This window comes from Python bivittatus, unplaced genomic scaffold (assembly GCF_059951505.1).
Source record: "Python bivittatus isolate LINGU-HERP-01145 unplaced genomic scaffold, Pbiv_v1 ctg000020_np1212, whole genome shotgun sequence".
Classification (NCBI taxonomy): Eukaryota; Metazoa; Chordata; class Lepidosauria; order Squamata; family Pythonidae; genus Python; species Python bivittatus.
In genome coordinates this window covers 114,056,293-114,078,655 of record NW_028277030.1, presented here as the reverse complement: position 1 = coordinate 114,078,655, position 22,363 = coordinate 114,056,293, and the positions used below count along the sequence as shown (strand labels likewise).

Here is a 22,363-nt window from a genome sequence, read left to right as displayed (position 1 = left end):
TGTTGTTCTTTTCACTTATCCTCTTTGTGGTGTCTTTTTGATCTTATTGCCATTGCTTTTGTTTAATTCAAATAGAATAAAGAGTTGGAAAAGGCTATTTAGGCATTGAATCTAATTTACTGCTTGGCACTAGAATGCAATTTAAAGCATCCTCGACAAATGTGTATTTAACTTCTGCTTATCTATGCATTGTGCTGAAAAGGGGCACTATCTTGCAAACTTTATGCTGAGTGCCACAAGTTCCCATGCAAGAATTAAAGGACTGCATCCAGATTACTTCCAATTCATGCATGGCCAGGCACCTGATATATGGCCATTTTGCCAACCTGCTGTTACGCTGCAAAAATAGCTTTTTAAATATTATTTCCAAACTCATATGGAACAAACTTATACTATTTTAATATATGAGCACATAAGAAATTAATCAGACTTTGCACCGAACTGGATTTGTAGATTCAAGCAATATCATAAACAAGATATATGGGTGCCACCAAGTGTGCCCCAGATGCAGACATTTAAAATAAGAAAAAAGATTAATTATAATACTGTGTTGCTTTGCACCCAGTACAAGTAGCAGCCAACAAAGTGGCAACAGAGAAATGCTGATGCAGTTTCCCAGCATACATTAGGAGAGAGATGGGTAGAAGCAGTGGGCTGATTTACTCCATTCACCTTCTTCTAAAATGTGTTTGAGCCTTGATGAAAATGTTTATCTGATGTTACAGCAAACAACTTTATTTGAAACGTGTCAAAAACTCAGCTCTGCTCTACTCCGTGCTCAATTTAGTACTCATTCTTTCAGGAAGGCAAAATAATGACATTATTAATTTTGCTTGCTACTAACTTAGATTCCATAAATAACAGCTCATCTCTGGCAGAAGCATAAAAATACATATTGTTCTGTAATGATTTTAATTTGTTTCAGTCAAACTTATAAACAATCAGGATAATTAATTCCATGCTGAATTTGAAATTATAGTAAGAAAATGATTTGCTAAGATAGGTAATGATCACTGCATATTGCTAATTAAAAGCTTTACTCCTGGAAAGCTTTTTCTAGTTTATATCAGATTTCACGGATTTGTCCTATCATTGTGGTGTATAAAAATGGCTGCAACAATTCTGTCAGATACGTTTCATAAAACAAAACCAAATATCTTGAAAATACATTTGATTTTTCCATTTGTAAGAATAATTTCAGACTCCGCAGAATACAACCATGTCAGTACTGACACATCTCATCTCTGCTCGTGAGACCTTTTGCAGAAGCGTGGATACTGAAATAGAAAGATATGTACATCTACTATAAGGTATAAGGTAGTGTTTCTTAAACTATTACTGGTAAAGGGCCAGATTTTTAAAAATTTCCAATCCATTGTGGATGGATACTTTTCTAAAATACAATAACATTAGTATGCAGTTCATGCCACACAACTTACTGCATGAGTTGGACAACACCTGAACTGGTTTATACCTTTGCCCAATAAGATGAGTCCAGTTTTCACATGCTGGGATGTTGTAACAATGTCAAATTGCTATAAAAGTTTTTTAAAAAAATTTAAACCCTAAATTTTGTACTTATCTTGTCATGGACCAGTAACAAAAACTTTGCAGACTAGCATTGGCCCATGGACCGCACCCACTGAATAGCACATTGAATAGAGGAGATATATATATAGATACACACACACACACACACACACACACACATATATGTATGTGTTCTATTTTTCTATTTTATAGAAAATAGAAAATATATATATTCTATTTTAGCTGCATTTGTTAAATGGCTTGCTCTTGTGAAACTTGCTAGAACTGCACTGAATGTTTATATACTTCGTTTGGGAGCCAAAAATAAATATTTTTGGGAAGATTAAGTATAAACAATTTTCCACAACTCCCAACTTGTGAGATCATTAAATTTCCTGTTCCTATTCACTGGCATTTGTTCTATTTCAATGGGTTTTTCCATTTATTTCTAAATTATGTATCTAGATGTTTCTCACTGACTATCCCAAACAATCAGGAAACTAATAATACAGGATGAAAAGGCAAAAAAATTCATTTGAGAATGGGAACAATCTAGGAATTGGTCACATGGGTGATCCCAGCTCATTACGAATCACATAGTGAACATGATGAAGTGAGTCTGAAAAGATGTATTTCTCCATACACCAATTCTAGCTCTCTCTTGTCAAAAACAGAAACAAACAATTAGAAGGAGTATGGGCATGAGCTGCTGACGAAAGGGTATGCCTTTTAATATAATTTGTTAGTCAGAACAGGACTACCAGACTCCTTCTGATTTTTTTCCATCATAGATTAGCACAGCTCTCCTCCTACAAAGAAAACAACAAGTTATCCAAATATGAAAGAGTTTTTGATGCTACTGAAAGGCCCGGTAAAAGGATCCCCTTTGGTTCAGCCTTATGTGCATGTTTAGACAACAATAAATCCTGACATGCAGAGTTCATAATTAAAGAGAAAGATAATCACTTTGTTATATTTTGCTATTTACATCTAAGCACATGAAACAATTTATCAAGAAGCAACCCAGAAGCATATGCTAGATGTTTCCCAGTAATTCCTTTAAACCATGCTCTGTCTTTTGCCACCATGCAAATCAGTTGGACACAATAGGATTAGTTTGGAACTGATTTGTTTACATTTTCAAAGAGCAAGTCAGAGGCTGGAATTAAGAGTCAATAAGCCACCCAAAGGTCAGAGGCTCTAGGTGCACCCTTTTCACATTAGATAAATGATTAAGTTAAAAGTACTATTTTCCCTAATTCACAGAGTTCAGAGTTCTCAGAAAGAATTTCAATACATATAGCAATTTCAGATGGCTGCTGCATTGAGATAGCAAATAACAATGGATGAAAAACAATTTTACATCTCTTGGCTTTCTACTCAAGTGGCATTGTTACAGAAAGTGTACTAGCATAAGATGATTGATCTGAAATTTTCAGTGGGATAGGCATAAGGACATTCAGGATCTTCCATGAAAGCACCCAATCCTATTCTCATCTTGTGTGCTTGATGGGCCCTGACTATATGCTATTGGGATGTTGATTTTTGCTTGGTTCTTGTTGACATCACTGGTTTTAACTGTAATTTGGGTTTTTCTTGGTTTTACTGATGTATGCCAATCATACAAATTAGGCAGCCGTATACTGTAAATCTTATAAAAAATTAATAAATAAGTCCCTCCTGCCAGAACACCTGGAAACTGTAGCACTATTAAGTCAGTTGATAGATTTCTAGCCTGAAAAGTGTAGGACAGTTAGTATGCCAAGCATTTCCCATCCATACTGTTTATTACCTAAAAGTACAATTCCAATAAGCACTTAGCTCTTCTTTCCATCCATTCCTTAATACCTTACCCTTTTTCGCAAGTTGTATGTCAGGATGAGATTCCTGGAGAAAGAATGGGAAAAGGCTGTGTAGAACTCCAGCACTTTCTGTAAGGCATCCCTTTTAATTACATGAAGGTCACAGTAAGTCAAAGCCCTTACATTCGCACATGATTGGGCAAGAGTTGTTTCTTTCCAGAAGACATCACCAAAGACATCCCCTTTGCCTAGGGGGGGAAAAAAAACCTACAATCAATTAATTACTTCAATATTAAGCAAAGTATCAAAATATAGCTGGAAGTAATTCCAGAAAGTTTCCACTCTTTTAAAAAGTACATGCCTTATTTTATGCAACATATTAAACACAAAGGAAACCTTTAACTACAGTATAACGAAGGACTGGATCCAACCTTTCTTCTTTGAAGCAATAAGCAGCCAATGAATATTTTTTGTCAGCACTGTCAGGCCTAATCAGCAATCAAGGATTTATATAGATTCAACCAGTAAAATTTCTTACAAGGATAATTGTCCAATTCTTTTTTCAAAACAAAGATTTGTTTATTTGTTTGTTTATATGCAGCTATATCTTGTGATCCTTGGAGCTTCACAGCAATTATAAAATATTGCAATAAAACAGCCATAGTAAATTAAAATAAAGTTAAAATTAAAATTACATAGCACAACCCTGACAGTGCCATAATTCACCCAAAAGTGAATTATGGAGTTTGAAGTAGTTTCCAGAAGGGCTATAATCTGTGTAGCCAATTTCATCTCTAGGACCAGGGCCATCTCAGACAAACAATACTTCCAGGTCCCACCCCCCTCACTTTCTGGAAATGGGGTACTACCAAACCCTTCTCCTGGGAGTGACACCTTGGACAGGTTGAACCCAGTTGGAGGAGGTGGTCCTGAGGAGATCCAGATGTCAAGCCTTATTCAGCAACATGTATCAAAGTATTTATATTTAAATCACTATTCATTATATTAATTTTGGCAAAGACATATACATATATATGAGAAAAGTTATAAATACTATCTAACAGCTTCAAAGCTCTCTTTATTTCTTTTCCTTTACTGGGCTTCACAGCACAAATGGCAAAGTAAAGAAGTCACTCTGAGATTCTTGTCTCAGACTTATTTTCTTCAGCCGTACTTTTGTCTGATTTTAAGGAGACCAACTGGATCTAGGCCAAAAGAAGATCAGAATTGCTTCTTAAGTATGTGTGTGAGCATATCTTTTAATTTCTGTCATAACCTTTCATTCACATCTATTCTTTCCTTCTTTCACATGAAGAAGAAATCACTAAGAATGTATCTTAGTAAAAAGATCCAAACAATAAAAGGATGTTGCTCCCAGAATCTGAAAGAACATTTATTTTGTCTAATGTCTATCTAAAGTCTAATGGAAGCAAAATAGATAGATCTGTTCACCAGGCCAGAACAAAACAGGATCTTAACCCCTTTTTGAAGTTGGTTTAGATTAAAGGAAATTATGTCTAACTGAAAATTTTCAGAACAATTACAACTGTTGAAAAGATGGGAAAGGCTGTTTTGTAACTTAGTTTTTTTAAACCAAGAGGTAATGATCTGAATGCAACCACTGAGGGCAGCTAATATTCAGCATGTTCAAAGGGAATAAAGTATATAAATAGTAAAATCGTCTCAGAGGCAACAAAGCAAAACAAGACAAAAAAACTAAAATAAGGTGGTTGCTCAAAACCAAGTTGCCACTATCCAAAATTGTATGAAGAGAAAATGTCCTCAAATGCCTACTATTCTTCCCAATATAACAAAAGTAGGATTTAAAAAAAATAGCTATAGATTAATAGATTCAGGACCTACTGATCCAGACAATCATTTTATCTTCCCAGAATGCCCTTAGATCAGTATTTATGTGTCGTTTTCCATTGCAGAAAGTCCAGTATCGTTCAAGAAACTCACTGCATGCTCACAATCATTTGAACATCAACATTTCTCTCATCTCTCCTACCAGTGACATTTTCTTCAAGGGACATTTCTTACCACTTCCTATTTCTCTATCGTTTGACAGATCTTTGCTGTATCACCTCAATATTGCACTCAAACTTGATATAGTTGTGCATGCACTGTTTTCTATGGACGCCACAGACCTTCATTATTAGGTTGCTAGCTACATGGAAGCCAGTCTGGCTACATGAATGCCATAATATATACAGCTGTTGACATTGTTTGAGGACATAGATGGGCAGCTGGAGGTTTATCTGGATCACATGTTGAGTGTTCAGATAACAAATTTCTGAATGGTGCTACAGCTATGTCCATGAGGTTAGGAATACTTAACCAGCTGGGTTTAATTCTGAATTAACAAAACTTGAAGAAATCATAAGCAGAGAGCATATTAAAACTGGACAGTGCTTTTCTAGACCTACACTGAGTTCCTTTCTCCTTTCCTGTTCTGATGGAAAATGTCAAGTCTGAACTCAGTTTTTTTAATCCTACACAAATTGATGGTGTTTTCAGAAGAAGAGCTCTTTTTTTTTTTATAAATTTTTTATTTTTTACAACAAACACAAACAAACAATAACATAAAAAGCATAAAAAAAACCATCTTCCATTTTAAACCGTGTGTCAGCCAGTTACCAATCATTTGTGCCATCCTTTCATAATCTTCACTCATCATTTATATAAAATCTCATGTCATCTATCTATCACATATTTATATATTTATCAATTATCAATTATTATTCATTTGTTACTAGTCTATAACACCAGCTTTCATAATAGGATTTATATCATTTTTATCCATTGATTATATATATATATATATATATATAGTAATTTATATCAGTTTGTCAAGTTTCTATTATATAATTTGCTGATCTATTACATTACTATATCTTTTCATCCAACCATTGATAAAACAAATCCCATATCATATAGAATTGTTTATCTTCTTGCTCTCTAATTTCAAATGTTAATTTACTCATCTCTGCACATTCCATAATTTTCTTAATGACTTCCTCCTGCATAGGTACTTTTTCATTTTTCCAATTTTTAGCAAATACAATTCTAGCCGCTGTCAGAACATTTACAATCAAATATTTCAGTTCTTTACTATATGTTTCAGGTATAATTCCTAATAGGAATATCTCTGGTTTAAAGTCTATATGTTGTTTTATCATTTTTTCCAACCATGTGTGGATTTTAATCCAATATCTTTTAGCTTCTGGGCATGTCCACCACATATGGTAATATGTACCGGGCTTCTGATGACACTTCCAACATTTATCAGACTTGTTCTTGTACATTCTCGCAATCCTTGCTGGAGGTAAATGCCACCTATAAAACATCTTATACAGATTTTCTTTATATGCAGTTGACATTGTCATTTTATAGTTTTGAGACCATAATTTTTGCCACTTCTCTAAATCAATTCCGTATCCAAAATTTTTCCCCCATGCGATCATTGTATCTTTAACCTGTTCTTCCTCCATCTTAAATTCTAATAAATGTCCATAAAGTTTTTTAATCACCTTTTCATCAGTACCCATCAAAATTTTGTCTAAAACAGTCAGCTCATCATAAATACCTTCTGCTTTAAAATCTTTATCGAATCTAGATTGTATTTGCAAATATGAGAACCAGTTCATTTTTATACCTTGTTCTTCCAACGCTTGCATAGTTTTAAGTTCACCCTTTTCATTCAATATCTCAGTATATCTAACTGTTTGTTCCTTTTTATATGTTATTGAATAAGAAAAGGCTTCAATAGTGGATATCCATCGTGGAACTTTCAGAAGAAGAGCTCTTAATGTTATCACTCAAATTATATTATGCAACTATTCCATCTTTTCCTCCATAAAAGGATATTTTATGGAAAGAAAAAAGACAGAAGCATAAGAGGAGTAAAGATACAAAAAAAGGAGGGCACCATCTTGAACATCTCCCACCCCAAATTCCATAAATGAAGCAAGATGATTACTGTAGTATAAAAGCCTCTGGAAATGCCCAGAAAATGAAAACTAGAAAATTGTTCCTTTTAAGGAATATAAACTTTGAAGCATCCTTTATAGCTTCATAATTACAGCAGTCCTGGTCTTTGCCTTAATTTAGAACTGATGTGAAAACATCTTGACACCAGTTTACTCAATACTTTACAAATCCCTGGAAAAGAAAGGTGACTTCTATTTGCCTTGAAAGGGAAAATTGGAAAGGCATTTGTCTTTTTTTAATTTTTAATTTTTTTAATTTTATTTTAAAATACAAACTACAAAACACAAAACCAGTAATAACAAAAACGTAAAATAATTCAATCAAACAACCTAAATAAAACACATATAACTTAATCTCTATGTGCACCCATTACCCGTGGGATTTATAACCCTCCTTATCTCTTTACTTTTTGTTATCATGGATTTTTATTATTAACAATTTTTAATAAGTCCTCCTCTCCAAAAGGATGATATATATTGATCGGGTTTTACTCCCTTCCCTTTAACAAAAACATATTCCAGAAATTCACCCCATATAACATCAAAATCATTCCTTTTCGCCAGACCCTTTTTATATTTTAGTTCACATGTCAATTTATCATTAATAGCAATATTCCATATTTCTTTAAACCAATCTTCAAGCTCGTACTCAAACTCCACTTTCCATTTTTTAACTATTATTAATCTTAACGCAGTAACAAAAATTATCATCATCTCTTCCTTTTGCCATTCTAATTTCATGTTTCCAAAATTTAACAGTAATGCAATTTTTGGACTTATTTGCAAATTAATAGATAATATTTCATTAATCTCAACAAAAACCTTTTCCCATACTTTTTTTATCTTTTCACATTCCCATCATAAATGCAAATAAGTCCCAATTTCTTTTTTACACCTCAAACAATTTTTTAAATTACTTCTATACCATTCCTCTTCTGTAATATTAATATCTAAGTCATTTTCCCAACTAAACTTCATTCCTTGTTGTGCTTGATTACCCTCTAACAATATTTTATATATTTTACCTACTTTGTCTGTATCATTCTGTTTCATTTGTATTATTAATTCCTCAAATGTTAATTGTCTGCATTTCCCATATTGTTTTACTCAATTCTTAATCCATGTCTCCAATTGCAATACATTATACCAAGATATTTTACTTTGTTCAAATATTTCCTTTGTATCATCTCTAAAAGAAATTTTACTTAGCCAATCTTTCAATCTTAATACTCCTGCTCACTCCATATCTTTTATTAATCCTGTCTTAATATTCTCTGGAAATTTTTCTAAATCTACAATTTCAGTCAGTGGTGATATTCCTGGACTAAATTTTTTTTTTTTTTTTTATGCCAAGACTGTAAGATAACATTACTTATTGGGTTTTTTATTTCTATAAAACATTTTTTATTTTGTGTAAAAAGAAAATAATCCTTATCCATTATCTCCCCTAACTCCATTTCTCCCCAAATAATTTTTTCTAATCCATATATCATATTAGGGACATATCTCATTTGATTAGCTATATAATATTTATTAATATTTGGGATACGTAAACCTCCGTCTTTCTGGGGTACATACCATAAGTTTTTATTTATTCTTGATTTTTTAAATCTCCATTGCAAAAATTATCTACGATATTTTGCGATTGTCTTAACTCCCCTTCTGTTAATTTTATAGGTAGCATCTAAGATAAAAAATTAATTTTAGGTAAAATCTTCATTTTACATAACACTACTCTCCCAAACCATGACAGTTTCAATTTTTTATATCCAAGTATTTCTTCTTTTATTTCTTTTTTCAACTTATCAAAATTCAATATTTTTAATTCCTGTAAATTTTTAGCTATATTTATTCCCAAATATTTAAAACTCTCTGTAACTTTAATCTTATATTTCTTTTTAATTTCTTCTATTTCCCCTCTACTATTATTAACATCATCTCAGACTTGTTCCAATTTATTTTCAAACCTGTTAATTCTTCAAAATCTTCAAAATGTTTCTGAATGTTACCAAGAGTTTTTAATGGCTCTACTATAGTTAACAAGGTATCATCTGCAAACAAACTAATCTTTACTTTTTCTCCTTGCCCAATTCCTTCTATAACTTTATCTTTTCTTATCACATTTGCCAATAATTCTATCACTAATATAAATAAAATTGGGGATACGGGGCAACCTTGTCTTGTTCCTCGGCTTAGGTTAAATTGTTCTGTTATTCCATCGTTAACTAATATGGAAGCCTTATTCCCTGCATATAATTTTGTAATAATTTGTTGAATTTTTTTTCCAAATCCCATTTGTTGAACTAAATTATTTAATGCTGGCCTACCTACCAAGTCAAAAGCTTTGAAGATATCTAGTGCTAGTACTCCAGCTTTTACTTCTTTTTCGTTTATATTATTAATTACGTTCAATAGCCTTCTCATTATATCTGCCATTTGTTTTCCTTTTATAAATCCACTTTGATCATTTCTAATATATTTCCCTATAAACCCATTCAATCTTCTTGCTAAAATTGTTCTAAATATTTTCACATCCTGGTTTATTAATGATATTGGTCTATATGAGTCAATTTCTGATTTATCTTTTCCAGGCTTTGGAATCAAAACTATTATAGAATACTGCCAGGATGGTGGAATCTCTCCTCCTTCTAAAATACTATTAAATAATTTTTCCAATTTTGGAATTAAAAATTTCTTAAACATTTTATAAAATTCTGCTCCTAAACCATCCATCCCAGGCATTTTTCCAGCTTTCAAATTCTTCATAACATCACTATTTCTTCCTTCGTAAATCTTTGTTCTAATCTATCTTTATTGTCTTCCTGGAGTTTGATACTTAAATTTTTCTCAATATAATTTCTAATTTTAACTTCTGAACTCCCTTTAATTGTATATAATTTCTCGTAAAATTCTTGTATTGCTTTTATCTTATCTTTCATCAAATTACATCTCTTTCCTTTTATATCTTTAATTATGTCTATTCCCCTTTCTATCTTTTTCAGTTGGGCAGCCCTAGCATTTGTAAGTCTGTTCAAGATGCCAGACTGCCACTCAATGAAGCCAAGTCAGAGCAACCAGCCCTATTACTGGACAGAGTGAGATGGCTGCCTCAGGTTGCAGATGCTAAACAAACATTGGATTATTAGATCTACAATTTACTGATCACACTAATGTATTGTGAGCGATAGATAGAGAGATAGAGATAGAGATAGAGATAGAGATAGAGATAGAGATAGAGATAGAGATAGAGATAGAGATAGAGATAGAGATAGAGATATATTTAATGCAGGGGTTCCCTGAGACTTGAACATTATTTCAAGAATTCCTCTTGGGTAAAAACATTGTGAATGGCTGCTCTAGAAGATAGAGCTCTGTGTTCCAGGCAGCTTACCCAGCAATGTCAAAGATAATCAGCTACTCTCTTTTGCTAATCCAGCCATCTTTGTCAGTTAAGAGTGCTGGAAGGGTGTCTTTAACGTGGACTAGGATAAAAATAGCCTATGTTATAAAGCTGGATATAGATTAATATGCATTATTCAATTCAAATGGCTGAGTTGGACTATAGTAACAGCCCAGTCTGATGCCAGTTGACAGTATACTGTATACTTATATTTATATAATTGAAAAGTAATATTCACGTGCATTCAATATTCTCCATAGTCTGCTTTCCCCAACCTTCCAGATATGTTGGACTTCAATTCCCAGGATACTCAGCCAGGATTTCCATTTAATTGCTGTTTAGTCATTTGCTTTTGCTTTGACAAAACTCCAAGCACTGTTTGTAGATTTGCAGAGTAAGATCCCTTGCTTTTCTGGGCAAGGTTGAGATATTTTTGTGCTTCTCTATAAATCTATCCCTCTGGGATACGACTAGCATCTCTGGCACCTCTATGTAAATGAAATCCTTGTAGGTAAAGTAATAAAGCAAAGCCATTTCAGATAAACATTACAAGAACAACTCTATCTGAATACTTTAAGATGGCAATTAGATAAAATTAAACCAGCAGGGTTTTCCTTCCCTGGAGCAAATGGACCATTTAACACCCTCCTCATACAGAACAAAAGATACACAAAGTTCTCCATAGGAATAACATTATTTTCTTCAAATTCTTCCTCAGGGATTATGGCTATGTAAATAATAACTTACTCCGGAGATCTGAGGATACAAGATCCATGCCTGCCTTCAGTGCAAAGTATTATCTTAATCAGAGTAAATAAATGAAACCACCCATCCCCTGGTGATAGTAAACAAATTAAAACACCCAGATTTGCGTCACAAAAGCAGGTTTTTTATAAGTGCTGATGCCACAGTCATAATAACTCCTTTATTATTAATGTTTCATGTTAAGAGACACATTTTCCAATCTGGCATGGTGGTTCATCTCTAGCAGAACTTCAGGACAGTAGGTAAGAAACAGGGCCTTGGTGCCTCTGATAAATCAAGTTCAGTAAGTACACATAAGAAAAAAATTCCAATCTCCAGAGGGCCTTTCTGAAGAAGGAAATAGAAGTTCATGAAGAGTATGTGGAGGAATGCAAGGAACCGGGGATCACACACACCCAGCAATGCTCCCAAACTAATCCAGGCTATAATCCTAGACCAGTGTTTCTCAACCTTGGCAATTTTATGATGTGTGGACTTCAATTCCCAGAATTCCCTAGCCAGCACACTGGCTGGAGAATTCTGGGAATTGAAGTCCACACATCTTAAAGTTGCCAAGGTTGAGAAACACTGTCTTAGACACACATAATTGGGAGTAAGCCTTACTGAAGTTCAAGGGAGTTAATTCTGAACATATAGTACATGCATATGATTGGGCTGTTATCCCCTTTCCCCCAGTTACCTCTCTCAGGCTTATCCCATATTATTTAAAAGCTCTTTAATGTCCAGAGAAGCTTTCAGGGGACTGTACGTGAAAGGCAGGATGAAACCTTCCTTCTCCGAACTTCCTTGATTTATCTTAGGATCAAAGCCAATGTTTATTAAAATAAATGTCACACTCGCATTAGTCCAGGATAGTGTCAGTGTGAAAACAGTCCAGCAGAAGCTTATATTCTAATAATGGAGACTTGTCATTGTTTCATTATTTAGATAATTAAACTAGTTTTATACAGAGTAACAGAAATCCTGTTTATATGAGAGCAATCGATTAATAACCTCCCTGTTAAAGGAAGAGAAGAAAGAAGGGATTTTCCATGGACATTTGCTGATGTTTGGCATCAGTACCTAAGAAAGTAGCATTTCCCCTTTTCTGCACACAGCTTCTATCCACCATTTCCTTCACTCTCAGGATGTCTGCCACCAGCAGTTTCAGTATCATTTAAAAAGTCTCCCACAAAACTCCAGTATCTTCTCTCAAGTGTTGCTTCCTTGCCAATTCTATATTCTTATACAGTGTTTATAAAGCCACTACCAAGTTCATTCATATTTAAAAACAAACAAAAAGCAACATGAAAAATGTAAGTCAAAGCATCACAGACCACCTATAAATTCAGCTCTTGGGTGGGTTTGGGTTTCCCTTTCGGGGTCCTTCTCTTGCAGGGAACTGTGTGTTTCAATTAGTGCTAGAAGCAAGCTCAAATCACCGCTGGCACTTGTCTGTCTTAAGAGAAAATTGTCATGTTTTTTCTTATGTCCTGGTAGCCCTTGGTACATCTTGACATCTGTTTAGCACTCAGTTTATTCCCAGGCAAGTCTGCATGGCTGTGCAGCTGGGATGTAGCACAAGCAACTTAATAACTATTTCAGTGACACTGAAGTCTATTAACTCATAGCAGAGTCAGTAACACCTACCAAAGTTCATTACAAAGTTCCAGCAAGCATTTTAAAAAATCACAGCAGAGAGAGATTACATTTGAGAATCAAGAACCAAGTTTTAGCAAGCTGCGGCTTTTAGGGGACTGCATGTGAAGACAGGTAGCAAGACATTACAGGTAGTCCTTGTTTAGTGATTGCCTCATTTAGCTACTGTTCACAGTTACGACAGTGATGAAAAAGTAACTTTGTGACCAATCCTTACATTTTCAACCTTTGCAGGTCTGTAAAGTATAAGAAAGCTGAAGTAAGATCATAAGCACCATCATGGTTTCACTTAGTGACTGCTTCACTTAATGACCAAGTTGCCAATCCCAGTTGTGGTAGCTAAATGAGGACTACCTGTAATTATGAAACCAAAGCTCATCCATACTCCAGCTCCCATATATTAAGCTATAGGTTCTCAAAGTGGGGTTCATGGAGGTCTGCCTGTTGGTCTGCCACAGCATTCCCACGTTCATAGGGCAGAGCCTACTCACCACATCAGCTCCACCTCCCCATGAGTGGTGAAAACTAGCGAGAGGTCACTTGCTGCCTCAGCCTTCATCTCCTCACATGCTGACAGTCCTGGCTTGCAAGAATGGATCTATGGCATCTGCCAATCACTCAGCCTAACATAGGGCCGAGGAAGAGGGTCAAGGTGACTTTTGACACATGACCTGTCAGCCTAGTTCAGGAAGAGCCACTACTCCTTCCTTGCCTGACAGCCACCACACACTGCAGATGACCAGAGGGAAGGGAGCATGTGCACAACAGCTGAAAGCAGCCAATAGAAGCTAGGCAGATCCCACCTCCTGCTACGTCATCAGCTGAGTCACCAGGAAGGGGCCACACATTGTGCAAGTAGTAAGGCTTCTTTCAGGAAAAGATGGAAAACACCACTTCATCTTTGGTTCAGAAAACCCCAGTCAGATGGCATCAGTACTGGCCATGATAGGAAGGCTGTGTATGAAGACATGTCCATCAAAAACTGTTAGCCTGGCACCTTTGAGCCAAAGCTGGGGGGAAGTGTGACTGTCCCCACAGTGTTCACAAAAGTACAATCCTTCCTCTAATTTTATTTTAACTGAATAGCCTTTTTTGTTAGGAATTATGTCTACAGATCCTCCTTGCAACAGAGAAAAGAACTTCATTTTAATTATTCTGAGGCTGTATTATCTATGTAAATATATATCTTTTAAGATACAAAGGACAGTTCACCTCACATGAAATAGATGCCACTGCAGCCAACTCCATATTGAAAGTAGGAAGCTGTGCCTCCTAGAACAATATTTCATTTGGTTAGCTTATTGTTCTTGGCTAACTGAATACATTTTGTTCTCTTGCATAATAACTTTACTATAAATCAAGTTTATCCAAAGGCTAAGGGAAAGTGTGCTTTCAGTTCACAGGTTTGGAGGGATATATTACACCTATCTATTTTGCCCTCCACCAGAGGAAACAGAAAGAGACTAAAAAGCCTCACAGCTCTCCTCTGTGATCAAGGTGGCCCAAGAGAAGAAAAACAAAGCCTTTTGTGAGATCAGAAACCAAGAGTAAAGGAGAAACATCCCCAGTTACAACAAGCCCAACAGGGGAGAAGGAGACAGACACAAGTACCTGACAGCACGTCCCTAGCATAGCAAAACAAACAGCCAGGAATTACTGGCTCCAGAGAGCTGCACGGCAGACACCAGACCCCTCTATCACCTATGCCAGGATGCAAGCAATTCTCCCAAGTAAGGTTGTTTGCTTACATTTGGAAGCCTGTGGAAAAGTGGCAAATGTTTTCACAGTTTAGGCGTTACTCCCTTCCCATGCAGCATTATGCCTGCATGAAAATGCAAACAGCCTGACTGGAGCTCCGTGCATGTGCACATGTGTGTGTGTGCATGTGGGTGGGCTGGCTTGCCAGGATTTTGTCAGTTAATTGTGTAACAGAGACTTTCACTTTTGTGGTTGCTGTACAGGTCCAACCGATGCCTTTGGGGGACTGTGTAAGTGGAGCTGAGCAACTGACAGGGGTCTGGGAGGGGTGTCCTGTGCGGCCAGCTTCTGGTAGTGAGGGACTTGTGCCCACTCTCTCTGAAGGACTAAATATGCAAAACAGGTCAACTGAGTGGGATTAAATGTTCCCTCAACTTAACTGGGAAGATTTAATTTAATGCTCTGCATGACTGGTCTGTTTTGAGCTCCCTCTTGACATTACCTGACTGGGTCAATTACGTCTTTTTGGTGTCCCCAGGTTTTTGTGAGTTCATGGAGTTTGATCCAAGATGCAGCATATAACATACTTCTTGTGATTTTTACATAACAAAGCATTTTAAAAAACTGTTTCTGGCAGCCAGCACTGAGGCAAGATTTACTTACAGCAGATAAGCCAATTTTTTATTTATATCTAGATAAGCTAAATTCCTTTCCTTTGCATCCCCACTTTTCTCCAACCTGAACTAGAGGCTTGAGCCTGGCTAGGCATTACCTAGCCTCCCATGGCCTCAAGGTGGGATGAGCCTCATTCCTCATCTGCCAACGTATTTTTGTCCTTGCTTTGCTTTCAGAGTGCTGAACTTTCCCTGGGTTTAGTGTATTTTCAGTAATGTTTGCCTTTTTGGCTAAAGATAAAACAGAGGTACATTTTTAAATGATGTGTATCGTGGTTACCAGGCTGTTTTGGTAACTCTTTTATCAAATTCTTTTATTTAATAACAGTAATAACAACCCACTCTACTATATTATATAACAATATTGGGAATTTTAAAGGAATCCTATTGTGTGGATTTAACACTAAAAGAAAACAGCATCATGGTTTGTTTTTATTTCCAGTGAATAATCAACATGATATCAGTTGCAATACAACATGATTATGTAAATATTCAATAATCAAAAAACATCTAAACATTAAAAATTAACAATTTGAATACTCAGGGTACTTAGAGTAGCAGATGAATTTGTGTGCCTTGATAGAAATGTTTACTAAAAATGAGGAAACGGATGGAGAAACTTTGTTGTGCAAATGCTTATAGAAAGACACTGGATAGCAAAAAAGAAACAATGGCTGTATATAAGATCTGTTTATGCCCATTTTACTACATGGGAGTGAAGCTCGGCTATGTCAGGAGAAACATAAAAGCTGAATGCAGTGAGGATTGGTTACTTAACAACTCAGTGGAGTAAACCAAGAAGAAATAGGGACAATAATATATGGTTGCTTAATAGAACATAAAAGTGAATGATCAGTGCAAAAAAGGTACAATGAATAGTTTTGGTCATATAGAGAGAATGAATAAGGACTGAATTACAAAAGAAAGATATGAGGGAACACTGAATAGGATGAGAGAAAGGGGAAGATAAAGAATACATAGTTGAATGCAGTTAAAGGGATCCTCAAAGAGAGATGAGAAATACAAAGAACAAAAGGTAACGAATGAATCAGTGTATGGATTTGGTGGAAGCAAGATGATTTGGATGGAGAGAAAGGTATGAAGAGTTACTGCACACAGTGTTGGCATAAACTATATTTAGCTACATTTCATTTCCTTTTCTCTTATTTCCTGCCTTTTAATTTCATTTATTTACTCCTTTTTACTCTTTTTCTGAGCTTTGCATAATGAAAGGAAATAGCTTGATGAGTATATGTGTATGTCTTTCTCCCAATGCCTTATACAAGTTCATTGGCAGAAATCCAAAGGCACATGAATGCATAATATTTCAGAAACCCAGCATCAGAAAAAAGCTACATTTGATATTTTCTTTTAGGCTCTTCACATTCACATTCTACTCTGAGCAAAATTAGTTCCTAATCTGTAACAAAAGGAAAACGTAATTAATCTGCCTAATGTATGATTAATTTTTGATAAAATTTCTATCCTCACTTGTTATTATAATGAAAACAGATAAGGCAAAATACTGTTAGTTTTGTGCTAATATTTTACTGCAATTGTTAGTCCAATTGAACTTTTTCTCACTCCACTCCGCCATAAGAGCTTTGCCATCACCTGTCTTCTATGAAGACTCCCATAATTTGTTGTTTTCCTTTATAATAGTTTATCCTACTTGAAAATTGCCACAATAGGATTTGTATCCTGAAATGCAGGATCCAAATAATTGCAATAAATAAATATATAAATAAATGTGTTGATGGATTTGTTCAATTGTTAGAAGATAATTTATTTACTATTTATTGATTGTACTTTTAGATTACTGAATAGTTCTCCTATAAATAATGTATAAATCAATTAAAAAAGGTTATTAAAAGGGTGAGACCAAATCAAGACCAAAACCAAGACAGAAGATATCCCAGTGAACAAAATAAAGTATAGCAGTGGGAGAAATAACAGTAAATAAAAAGGTCAATAATAAAATTAATACTAAAACAATAAAGTTCTAAAAATATTACAATAGTTTTTAAAATAGCTGAGAGAACTAAAAGGTCTTAGTAGAAGGCCAGAAAAGATGGCAGCGTAGGTGCCAGGCAAGTTTTTCTATGGAGAATATTTCATAAAGACGGTACCACCATAAAAAAAGATAAATCTGTCAATTACTTTAGCTTTCCATGACTCCTTTATCATTCATGAAACAAATGTTGCTGTCTGAAACAGAGTATTAGAATGGAAGGATATTCTGGCCAACAGACATTTTATCTTATAAAATCTAACAAGCAAACATTTTATCTTATACTTCAATTCCAATATTGATTATTGCTGTATATACTATGTAGACTTTGCCAACATATTATGAACTTTCCGTAAACAGAATTCCAGTTTGTATCCCAACACAGATATACTCACAGACAGAATATAGTAGAACTCACCCAAAATTGCAACAACTTCATCATCTTGGATGACCTCCAAAGATCCTGAAACCACAAAGCAAAGATTGTCCACGCTCTCACCCGCATGGTAAATGAGATCTCCAGGAGCACAATGCACAGTCTGAAATTCCATTGCAAGAGCTCTCAGGCACCCATCACTAGCCAGCCTGAATGCTGGGTGCTCTTTAAAAACCTTTCGATTCAGATGTACACAGATATCTGCTCGCATGTCCTTAGGACAGATCTGTAAAACCTAGGACAACAGGACCAAAGTAAGTGTGTGCGGGCACAAGCCTTAAAGAACGTGTTAAACCCTCTATGAGACTTTATGTTTATATTAATTAGTCCTTCACGTATTTGCCAAAGAATTTATTCTTTCTTTTGTACAGTCAAGTGCTGTACAAAGTTAATTCTAGTTAGAATTGGAAGCTTATTCTCTTCTGTTGATCACTGTAAATGTTAAGCAAGGGGTTGCCAAATGATTTTGAAACAAAGCCTGTTTGACCCAGGCTTTCCCACCTCTTACTTAAGAATAAATTAAAGAAGCTTCAGAATATTAACGGATATTACAGTTTTACAAGGCCAGAAAGAAAACAATGATTTAGGTCAACCATATTCTCAGATTAATTAACGATGAAAATATTTGAAGTTTAAGAAATTAAATAAAATATTTATTTATTATAAATACAAGCCACAAACACAATAAAATAGCAACATTATGGTAAAACTCCAAATCTGTTTCATTTGACCAATAAGCTTGTTACTGTATAACTGATCATTACAGTTTCTTCCAACTGATTTTTTGAACCTATTAAGAATCATATTTGCAAATTAATGCATAACCATAAAAAGGTCAGACTTATCGTTGTCCGTGTTAGCTTTCCTCTATATTCTAAAGCACACAAAGTAAAATAAAATTTCAATGTTTCAAGATTCAGGGGATACATGAACTTTCAGTAGGGTTGCTCAGATAGGTATATAATATTATATGCACTATTACTAACTCAGATACAAAATACAATTGTTAGGTTATTTATTTTGTACCATTTTTCAATTTGCGCATGTATGCAAAGTCAGCAGAGCTTGAAAACCAGGCATGAGAATTTGGGGATCTGTATTTATGAACTGATTGTTCTATTTATTGATTTTATACATCACAGGAACTCAAGGTGACCGTAAAAATACAGGCTATTAGTAAAGAGCAGTGAGAAAGCTATGACCTGGTAAGTTTCTCAAGGCACCTCACCTTTTCAGTATCAATGCCCCTGGACATTGACCAGGTAGAAACAATGTAATCCATCACGCGTTCGCTCAAGCCTTTGGGTACTTGATAGAGCTTCAGGAAGTCACGGACGCTATTCAGCATTTCATGATATCGGTTTGTATTAGCATACATTTGCTGGAAGATAGTTGTCACATTCCCAAAAATGGTTGCGTAAAGCAGAGCTGCAAATAGAAGAAGGTAGGGAAGGGGGAACAAAATGAAGATGGGTCTTCTCTGAAAGAGGCAGATGGTTTGGCAACTACAGCAACACGTTGCAGTGTTTGCGGGAGAAAACAGCACCAATTCCATCAAATGCAGTAATAATTATCTTAATTGTTACAACCATCAGCAGTGATGCCATCTATTGCCTATTGGTACAAGCCTATGGAGATGTCCTCTCAAAATTGCATATACTATAAAAAGAAGAGTGCCTCTTCTTAATACAAGCTCTCTTGTTTCAATTAAGAGTGCCATTTTCAATTTAGCTCTTGTTAAATGACTTACTGGATAACTTCACAGCTGTGCAATTAGGGAAACCACTTTCTAACCCTGGAGGCTGCTCATTCAATCCAGGCTTGATGTCACCTTAAATCACTACCTCCCATTCACTAAGCTGTACACAGGCACAGGCATCTTTCAATGCTCTAAATAAATATGCATTTATTTATTAGCTTTTTGTAAGCTTGCCTTTCCCAAACAGAAATTCATGGAGTCTTACAAAAGTTGAAAACCAGTACAAAGTTAAGAATGTCTCATACATAAAATGGACAGATGCAGATTCAACAAAAACTGATTCAATGAAAAGCCTTCAGTAACCTGACCATGAAAGGTCTCTGATTTTTTCCACTTGGCACATCAGATTATTTCCAGATAAAGTCAGATAAATGTGCTTAGAGAAAATGTTACAGCTGGGAAGCCACAACAGGAGAAGCCGAGATTTAGGAAGATGTCAGATCCAGACAGACAAGCCTCCATATATAACAACAATGTCTGATTCTTTCATGTAAAAGATGCAGCCCCCACCTAAAAAGGAATCTCAGGGAGTATTGCTGGAGAAGACTCTGCCAAAGAGCTTGGAATGCGGCTGCCAGTTATACAGATCAAACTTCTCAGGAAGCCACTCTATACTGAGTCCAAACATTACTCCATCTAACCCAGATAGGGCATACTGAGTAGGACACTGCGGGTGGGCAGGGGCTGATAGGCAAACTTGAAATTCTGAAAGCAGGTCCTGGATCCTTTCACAAAATGGTTGCCACACAGGAGGAGGCCTGCCAATTTACAAAATGGCTATCACAGGAGAGATAGTAATCATAGACCAATTTGCTGAAAGATGAAAAGGTGGGGTTGTTAGCTTCCACCCATATTTGGAAATATCAGGAATTGAATCTTAATGGTTTATTCCTGGGCTACATTATTCCACCAGGCATATTTAGGGCCTGTCCACTTACATTATTTGAGCCAAGCCAGCATTGGTGCTATGCCTGTGTGTTCCCAGATCATTGTCTTCCAAGGGTAACTGAGGCCATTTTCATTTGGTTCAATGCTGGATCTTCACTGGCCTTGAGAGGAGGCTGTTTTTCCAATGGTGAGAACTTTTGTCCCCCCACTTCCTACCACCTGAACTTGCTTCCTGGCAGATTTTACAGGCAACTTTATTGGCAAACCCACTCTTAATCCTCCTAGTCAGTTTCACAATGCCTGTAAAAAAAATGTGCCTAGCTTGACCATCTATGCTTATGCACACATCCAACTCTTGTCTCAACCCATCTCCCAACCTCTGAGTACAAGCCATTACAAACACACACTCTCTCCACACACACATAGAATTTCTAGAACCGTAGTTAAAATGTTGGAAAAGGCTCCAACTTGTGGCTGCAAATCTGTGATGTCATGCCATACACAGAGCATGTGTATTTTGCATATAAAAAAATTATATGCAAAAAAAAAAAAAAAGGTTATCTTGACACCAGACAACTTTCCCCTCATATCAACAGCTCAGATATTTTGCAGATTGACCAAAGTCAAACAATATGTACTGAAAACACAAGGGGGAGCTAGTTATCCATTTTTCTCCTTTCTGTAAGGAGTGGGAGTTCAAGTACCTGGACCTCTACTGGTAGTTTTTGTAGTCTCCTATCAGATGGCTGGAGGGAGCACTGAGTGGCTCAGGGCTCTCAATGTGTCAGCCCTTCAAGGTAGGCCAGGTCAGGAAACAGACTCCACAATATGTGCTGAATCTCTACTTTTTTGATATAGGCTATAGTAAAATAATCTTGAAAGCCTGACAGCATTTTCCCTCCCTCCCTCTTCTATCAAAGAGAATCAAGTTTAAATTTCTTTCTAACATTTGCTTCCTTTCCTGGGCTTAAATTCTGTTTTGCTAACTGCCACATTCCTTCCTCAAAGTCCTCTGTGGTTCTCTATCCAGGGTTTCTTCGGTCAGGGGGAATGAAGATGATTGCAAAGGTCACCTTGAAATGCTTTGGAGGGGTTGTTTTTGAAATGCTTTTGAGGAAGTGCCCACAGAACAAAGTCATATGCCAATATCAGACCTTTTCTGAAATACCTCTAAAATGTTGTCCGTGTGTCATGTATCAGCATTAAGTGGGAGGATGGTATATTATATAGCAACAATATTCTAAGCAATTCAAAGTTCAGCAAGCTATATCAAAATGTCTTGATTTTTTCTTTTTTCCTGGACAGGGCTGAAAGGACCACAAGCAACAGAAAAGATCCTTGAAAGTAAGATTAATCCCTGAGGTAAAAATACCCAAGATTGAATGGCGAACATTTAAATATTATCTCAGCATAAGCAAATAGCTGGTGTGGGTCTTCCGGGCTGTGTGGCTGTGTTCTGGAAGTTTTGTTTCCTAACGTTTCGCCAGCATCTGTGACCGGCATCTTCAATCCGAATCACTCTGAAGATGCTGGTCACAGGTGCTGGCAAAACGTTCGGAAACAAAACTTCCAGAACACGGCCACACAGCCCGGAAGACCCACACCAGCCATCGTATGCCGGCTGTGAAAGCCTTTGACAAAACATAAGCAAATAGATTCAAATGGCCAGTCATTTTAAAAATCTTATTAACATGCCTCCTCCCATATGGAATTGTCCAATTCCTCTGATCATCAGTAACGGTTATCTTGGTTCTGTGACATCCTCTGAAA

The 22,363-nt window shown here is 35.9% G+C and overlaps 1 protein-coding gene across 1 annotated transcript in view; it reads right to left on the bottom strand.

The window, feature by feature from the left end:
• KCNH1 (potassium voltage-gated channel subfamily H member 1) overlaps positions 1 to 22,363 on the bottom strand; it is a 246,286-nt gene that overhangs the window by 99,489 nt on the left and 124,434 nt on the right. Inside the window, exons 8-10 of the mRNA XM_088151395.1 lie at positions 19,175 to 19,374; positions 17,929 to 18,181; positions 3,384 to 3,580 (exon numbers count right to left, since the gene is read on the bottom strand). Coding sequence (XP_088007521.1) covers positions 3,384 to 3,580; positions 17,929 to 18,181; positions 19,175 to 19,374 — 650 coding nt within the window. The remainder of the gene's footprint in view (positions 1 to 3,383; positions 3,581 to 17,928; positions 18,182 to 19,174; positions 19,375 to 22,363) is intronic.